The following is an 8,225-nucleotide window of genomic DNA, read 5'->3' as shown; positions in this document are numbered from 1 at the left end:
TTGGAAATGCTTGAAGGAAATTATACATTAGTATCTGAATTTATTCTGCTGGGATTTCCCACAAGGCCAGAATTACAAGTTGTCCCATTTCTGGTGTTTCTATTCATGTACACCATGATTCTAATGGGGAACATTGGCTTGATGATGCTAATTAGGGTGGATCCCCGTCTCCACACCCCAATGTATTTCTTCCTTAGCAACCTGTCCTTCGTAGATCTCTGCTATTCCTCAGTCATTATCCCCAAAATGCTAGTCAATTTCCTTTCAGAAAATAAATCGATCTCCTTTTATGGTTGTGCACTCCAGTTCTACTTTCTTTGTACTTTTGCTGACACAGAGTCCTTCATCTTGGCTGCTATGGCCTATGATCGCTATGTAGCCATTTGTAACCCACTGTTACATACTGTTGTGATGTCTCGTGGCATTTGTGTGTGGTTGATTGTCTTGTCCTATATTGGTGTGTGATAGTAATGGCAATTAAAGATTCCCCTGTATTGGCTTGGTTTTGAAATTGATTTGTTAAAACCCAGAGCTTGTTAATCCCACCTGTGAGATGGACTTTTTGATGTGAAAAGAAAGTCCTGAACTGGGAGGAGCTGGTGACGTAGATTTGGAGAGACAAGAGAGAGGCGGAAGATCTTTTTGGAAGCAGCACCTTGTGGAGAGAGAGAGACTAAGAGAATTGCTGGTGGCCGCTTTGAATTGCCCTGGACTTTTGAGACCTGCCCCCTGAGCTGCCAAGGACTGAGGAGACATGGCTGTTTTGCTGGTACTTTGTCTGTCTGTTTTGATGTTATTTTGCCAGATTTGTCCACTGGTGAAAGACAGTCCTTTTGTTGAAGAAGTCCTGGAACCTGGCTGTTCACTAAGAAGCCCTGAGACTGTCCTGCAGACAGAGTGAATACTGTCCACTGGTGAAGGACAGTGCTGTTGTTGCAGGGGTCTGGAGACTGTCCTGCAGACAGAATGAATACTGTCACTGGTGAAGGACAGTGCCATTGTTGCAGGGGTCTGGAGACTGTCCTGCAGACAGAGTGAATACTATCCACTGGTGAAGGACAGTGCTGTTGTTGCAGGGGTCTGGGAGCCTTTCTGTTGGTTCAGAAGCCCTGAAGAAGGATTTTCTTGTTGTATGTTTACAGAAATCCTGGGAGAGGGCTTTGCTAATGTGTTCAGGGGTTCTAGGACTGTTCTACAGACAGAGGATGAATTCATGAAGGGACTGGCAATGTATCTTATGGCCTTGCTAAGCCTTGTCTCCCCAGGAACTAAGATTGCTGAGAACTTGCCTCGTGTCAAGATGAAGAAAAGACCTCCATTTGGGTATTAAGTGCTGTGTTTAAACTTGATGTAACTCTGGGGTAGATTCAGTTGTGATCCAGGGGTGGGGAACTTTTGACCTTATGTTTGGAAACTAATCTCCATTTGAGAAGAGGGGCTTTGTGGTGGACTTAATTAAGGTATACCCTAGGGGTGGAGAAGTATTTAGAACAGAGACTTTGTAATTGATTGAATGATTGGAAGGTCCTGGGGTGGGGTAGTACTTGGAGATTATTTAATCACGCTTAGTAAATGCTATATTTGGAATAATGTCATGTTTTGATCTTCTCTGTTCTTGGTTTGTCACTGAATAAAATGGAGAGCACCTATGCTGGTATTCTGAACCTTGGGAAGTTGTCTTTCCTTGGGCATTATATTACATGGTGGCAACTTGAGTTCCTTGGTGCATACTTCCTTTGCCTTCATATTGACATATTGTGACAAAAACATCATCAATCACTTTTTCTGTGATCTCCCCACACTACTTAAGCTGTCCTGCACTGACACTTCCATCAACGAACTATTACTCTCCACTTATGGCAGCTCTGTCGAGATCATCTGTTTCATCATCATCATCATCTCTTACTTTTTTATTCTCCTCTCTGTCCTGAAGATTCGATCCTCCAGTGGAAGGAAGAAAACTTTCTCCACATGTGCCTCCCACCTGACCTCTGTGGCCATCTACCAAGGGACACTCCTCTTTATTTACTCCCGGCCCAGTTCTTTGTATTCACCCAATACTGACAAAGTGATCTCAGTCTTTTATACTATTGTGATCCCTGTATTGAATCCATTGATCTACAGCCTGAGGAACAAGGATGTGAAAGATGCAGCCAAGAAAGTTCTATGCATAAAGGTATCATCGTCCTAAAAGACACATAATCAGATGGCATTATCCAAGGTGATATTTTTACTTACTGTCCAAGTTCCGAATGGTGAAGAGGACCTAGAACATGGCCTTCTGTAGTGGCTATGTAACCAGATATAAGTTATTTAACCTACAATTCATCTAGACGGCTCTTGAAGTTTCAGAGAATGCCTGGTTGAGGGAGTTTCTTCACTCTATACCAATAGAAAGTCGAGCAATTATCCCTTTGAATTGAATGAGGAGATCTTAACATAAATTTACTAATAATAGCAAGACCAGATTCACACTCTATCAGAAAAGTAAGTTAATCTTTTTGAGGCTCAATAACCACATTTTATAAATAAGCATATATGAGAGAGTCATGAGGGAGATACTGAGATATTAAAAGACACATAAACACCCAAATGATTATGGGTCAAAAAATGTATTAAGCACAAGAGTATGGATGTTTCTGGGGGTCCTTTGCCCTTACTTCATAGCTATGAGAACATGATGAGCTTGAGTGTACATCAGACTAGTGCCCCAAGCAAGTGACAGGATCTCCTGGGCTTCTTCTCTTGTTTCTGATTGCTTTACTGGTCAGGTTCATAGTAACTGAGTGGTAATGGTACTTTAGTAGTAGTCAACCAGTGCATGTTGCGTACTGTGAACCCTTTTATCAACTACCACGACACTGGGGATTAGAAAAGTTTGTTAACACACACCCCAATTAGATGAAGTTAGCTAAGAGGTTAGTTTAGTAATCTTGCATTGCTAAAAATTGAAATTTAGCTGACCAAGCCAGTTGTTAAAAACATAGGAGGCTCCTGATAGATACATATGTCAATCAGTATTCAAACATGGAGTGACTTCTGACAGAGCATAGTGACAGTCCAATTTTATAAGATAATAACATTGTCTGACATGTCTCTCTTATTTCCTTCCTTCCTTTATTTCTTTTTAGGAAAACTCTTTTTAAAACTTAAATACCTATATGCATATAACAAGTTGAATGTTTATGGAAGAAAGGAGGAAAAAAAGGAAGGAAAAATGAAATGAAGGAAGTATTAGAGGAAATATTGAAGAAGGAAATAAAGGAAGGAAGGAAAGAACAAAGAAAGGAGAGAAGGAAGGAAGGAGAGAGCGAGGAAGGAAGGAAAACCAAAATATCTTATGTTTACCAACATATTTAATGTCCCTCACTAGTGATCAGCCACTTCTACAAAGATGTTAGGGAAATACAATCTCTATCTCTTCTTCGGCCTAAGTCTGGTAATTCTAATTGTATTACAATTCACTTTATTTTCTTGTTCTTTTGATTCACATTATTATATTCTTTCCTCGTATATTTATTCTTGGCTCTGTATGCGTTTCTTTGGTTCTTCTAGGTCTTTCCCTGTTACTCTGAATCCTTCAAATTCATGATTTCTTATAGTACCATAACATAATAAGTGTTTGTTGTTTGACTGGTTATTAAAGCAACATTTTTAATGGTTTCCCCAGTTGGATCTCTCCCCTTTCACAATGTAGTTTCTATACAGCTACTAGAATGTTCTTATATAGTACAGGTATCACGAGGACACTTCCCACAAAACTTTAATGACTCTCCATGGCTCTAGGACATAATAGTATAGGTATTATGTTGCTTTCAAACGATGCCATTAACACGGTCTTAGCATGTTTTCCTCTACTTCTATCACCTGTGAATTTATATGGGAAAATCCCTTCTGTTTGCAATATATTTCTTTCTCATCTCACCTTTACTTCCATCAAAGATCACCTAATGTTTCAGGTTCACTAAGAAGTCACTCCTAATCTCTATTGGTATTAGTGCTATTTTTATCTTCTCACACCGCCAAGCTCTAGAGTTATGAATCTGATCATCAGCTTGTCTCTTCCCATCCCTATTTCGTACTGCACTTACATAAATTTATATTGTAATTCCTTCCCAGTAGAATAAGTAAGTAGAATGTAAGTAGCACTATTTTTTTTTTGCTTACATTCTTTATATCCCTAGCAGACAATTTGGTTCATTGTATGTATGAAGCACCTAATAAACATCTTAAAACCAACCTGCAGTTTGTTCGCCAAATCCTGGAAGAGGAATACAGGCTTCTGGACACCAGGTTTTGTGCCATTTTCTTCTTTCTACCACTTTGTGCACATACTACAGGTTTAATAAGCTGTCAAATATAAATGTTTCTGTTTCAACTCTCATTTTAACTATGAGATAAATGAGACATGAGGGGGTTCTCCCAACCAAGAACATTGTAGATGTGTTAAAACTCAATCTTAGGGAATTTTTTTTAACATCTGTTTGGCTCTCTACTGCTTCTGTTACTGTTGACATGGTTGTTGCTATCACTATTATTATTATTATTATTATTATTACTCAAAATTTTTATTAAGAATTAAAAAACAGAAATATGATGTCTCTATAAGATCTTATTCATAATTTCAATGATTGTCTTTACACTAGATGGTTCCTACATCTGTGTATCTATTCTACCCTTTTTATCTCCTGATCTTCAGTACTACATTGCCAGTTACTTGTTTGACACTTTAAATTTGATTCTCTATGGGAATCTCAAAATCAACAGGTCCAAAGTTTAACTTATTTTTTCCCCATAAACTCCCCCAACTTCCGTATTTCTGTCCACTGCACCAATGCTATTTCAATCATGCTGATTCTTAACCTGTGATTTATGCTTAACTCCCTACACTACATACCCATATGCAGTTCCCAGGTTTTCCCTATTCTGCCATCATGATCTCTGCCACCTTCATCCCATTCTCTTCTATTACATGGTCAACAAGCCTATGCCATTTCTTTTATTGTGCATTTTAGTAGCTTTCTAATTGTTCTCTTTGCCTCACGTCACGCCCATCTCCATTCTATATTACATGAATCTGGTAAGTGGTTGTTCCGAAACCATTGTATAACTATATCACTCTCTACTTCAATAAGTTCCAGATTTCCTATTGTCATTAAAATAAAATACAATTTTGTCTGTCACAATACTTTGTCTCCAGTTAGGTGAGTATTATTGTCCACTTCTCTCAATCCAAAACTCCCAAACTGGTTTTCTTTTCATTTCTTCCACACATCACTCCATCTCTAATATCTGTGCCTTTAAACAACCTCACCGCCATTCCTGGAATAAACACCTTCCTCAAATTATCATCTTAGAATTTGAATATTGGCTCTTTACATTTTTATTTTCATATTTACTTATTTTTATATAATCTATAAAAGCACATATTTTCTGCTTACTCTACAATAATACAGTACAGTTGAAAGAATACTGGTTTTGGAACTCTGGGACCTTGGTCCAAATTCAGGTTACTAGATATGTCATCATGGGCTAATTTCCTAATAACTCTAGTCTTCATTTTCCTCATGATTTAATTATAACTAGCATTTACATAGCCATTTATTTAATGTTCACAAAATTCTTTACATATATTGTCTCACTTTATCTTCACAAGAACCCTGAAGGTAGGCGCTATTATTATTCCCATTTTACAGATAAAGAAACTTAAGCATACACAGGTTAGGTGATTTCCTCAGAGTTACATGGTAACTGAAGCAGGTGGAATTTGAACTCAGGTCTTCTTAACTCCTAGTCAAGCACAAAATCAGTGGGTATTTTAGCTGCTTCTCACTTAGATGAGTGGAGTAGTGCTTGATATCTTTAAAATCTCTTTTACCTCTAAATTTATAATCGCTCCTATATTTTAAGGGTTTATTTTTTAATAGCAATGTTTGTATTTCTATCCCTAGCACTAAGTAGAGTAAGCTACACATTATGGTGCTTTCAAATGTTATTTTGACTCATTGATACATTACTTTGGAAATAAAATTTATTAGAGTGTAACCAAGAGTTTCTTGTCATATGAGGCCCTCACTCTAACGCAGGAGGTACCATTTGAAATGAGTCAGAAGTATGATGGAAATAATCAGTAATAACTTGATTCTCTTGCTGCTAGTAACGTTGGCAAATAAATCAGTCTTTTCTTAAATTTAAAAAGCCATTGTCCCACCTGTACCTTTCCCCAACTATCATCAGCAAGCAAGATTGAATCCTATTATTACCTTTGCCCAAAGTGCCCAAGATATTGTACAATGAATGAAAAAGAAATCACCCATCATCATCCTGGGAAACAACCATTTGTGGGGATCTAATCTGATGCCTGCTTCTGCAGGTGGTATATTTACATATATTGAAAACACAGTAAAATTTTTCTTGCTGCTTAAATCTTTGGCAATGTCAAATGGTTCCCATGAAGTACTGAAATGATTTTGTCAGTGGAAATGCCATTAAATAAGAAACACTGGCATCAGATTTTCTACTGCACCCTACAAATCATGGGAACTTTCCTAATTATTAGTAGTTGGAGCCTTCCATCCTTATTATGTCCCCCATGAGAATGTTACTTTCTTGAGAACAGGGTCTGTCTTTTTTGTTTGTTTGTTTAATTCTTGTGTATCCCTAATGCTTAGCACAGTGTTTGGCAAATACTAAGTGCTTAATATAAATAATGAATTTGTTCATTTATAATCAGAGGTTTTTGTTATTATTTTTAATTATCTTCAACTGGAAGAAACATCACAAACTATTGGGTTCAAACTTTAATTTTTACTGAACAATTTTAATCCACTTGAGTGTAAATGACTTGTCCAGAATGATGTGGGCAGTATAAGGGAAGGGACTGAGTTGAAGGGCCCCTTTCTGCAACTTTTACCCAATGCTTACATTTCTGCCCTCTGGAATACAAGATGTGGGTGGACATTTACCTACACAAGTAAACATGAAAATTCTGTTTTAGATGGTTACTATGTGTCTATGACTGGTATATTAAATAAGGCTTTAGTTTTTTCATGTGTAAAATGGGAACAATCTCTACAGTACCTATGTGACAGAGTTATTGTGATGATTGAATGAGATTACCTTTATAAAGCATTTTATAAACATTAAAATGATACTTTGATTTTTATGAAGCAAAACTAAATGGCAGAGCAAGGGGAGCTCTTATGTGCGCTCTCCCAAATTCCCATGAAAACAATGTTAAAATAATGACTCAAGACAATTTCTGGAGCAGCAGAAGCTAAAAAAGGACAGATTGAAAAAATTCTCCAGCCCAAGAAAATGTAGATGTTCAGTAGGAAAAGTCAGTCTTGCTGGAGTTGGGATGGACCAGAGTCCAGTACAGCTAGCAGGCCTTCTTTGGGACTGAATTGATCAGAGAAGTTTCTGGAATTCTTAGAACACAGATGGTAAGGGGGTTGGTCAGCTGGTCCAAAGGAGATTATGAATACCTAAACCAAGAAGAGACAAAATATAAAAAGAAAATTATAGACAAATTTACCTAATGAATATTGATAGAAAAGAAATTTAAATAAACTATCAGCAAGGAGATTAAAACAATATCACAAAGATCATACGACATGAAGGTGCGGCTGGTTCAATATTAGGAAAACAATTAGCATAATATACCATACCAATAACAAAACCAAGAGAAGCCATATGATTATTTCAAGAAATCTTAATTTTTTTTTTACAAAATACAACACTCATTCCTAATAAAACACTTCACAGAAAAGGAAAAAAAAAATTAGCTTTCCTTAAAATCATATGTAGTATTTTTCTAAAACCATCAGAAAACATTACCTGTAGGGGAGGCCAGGTGGCTCAGCGAGTAAGAGTACCGGCTCCAGTGTTGGGACGACCTGTAGATCGAATCCCGGGCTCAGACACTTAGCACCCACCCAGAAACACCTGGCCGTGTAACCTTGAGCAAGTCACTTAACCCCGATTGCTTAAAAATAAAAAAAAAATAAGAAAACATTACCTGTAACAGGGATGAGTGAGAAGCCTTCTCATTAAAATCGAGTGAAGCAAGGATGCCCATTATCACCAGATTATTCAGTATTGTACTGGAAATGCAAGCTATAATTTGTTTTTTAACATGAGCTCTGAATCCAGAGGGATATTAGTCACTCTCAGCCTCAGCTTTTTCATCTACAATATAGACATAGTAATACCCATAATGCCTA

General features: G+C 37.3%; 1 protein-coding gene across 1 annotated transcript; it reads left to right on the top strand.

Moving 5' to 3' along the window:
• On the top strand, positions 1-2,191 carry LOC138163549 (olfactory receptor-like protein OLF1). Its single transcript, XM_069090998.1, has 2 exons — positions 1-455; positions 1,702-2,191. Exons 1-2 carry the CDS (start codon positions 7-9, stop codon positions 2,189-2,191), a joined length of 939 nt encoding a protein of 312 aa, XP_068947099.1. The 5' UTR covers positions 1-6.
• The last annotated feature ends 6,034 nt before the right edge of the window (positions 2,192-8,225 follow it).

The sequence above is a fragment of the Petaurus breviceps genome, unplaced genomic scaffold, assembly GCF_028583685.1.
Source record: "Petaurus breviceps papuanus isolate PSGF00001 unplaced genomic scaffold, PetGlider_PUasm1.0 188, whole genome shotgun sequence".
Classification (NCBI taxonomy): Eukaryota; Metazoa; Chordata; class Mammalia; order Diprotodontia; family Petauridae; genus Petaurus; species Petaurus breviceps.
The sequence above is the reverse complement of the archived record's forward strand: the minus strand, read 5'-3'. Positions and strand labels throughout refer to the sequence as shown.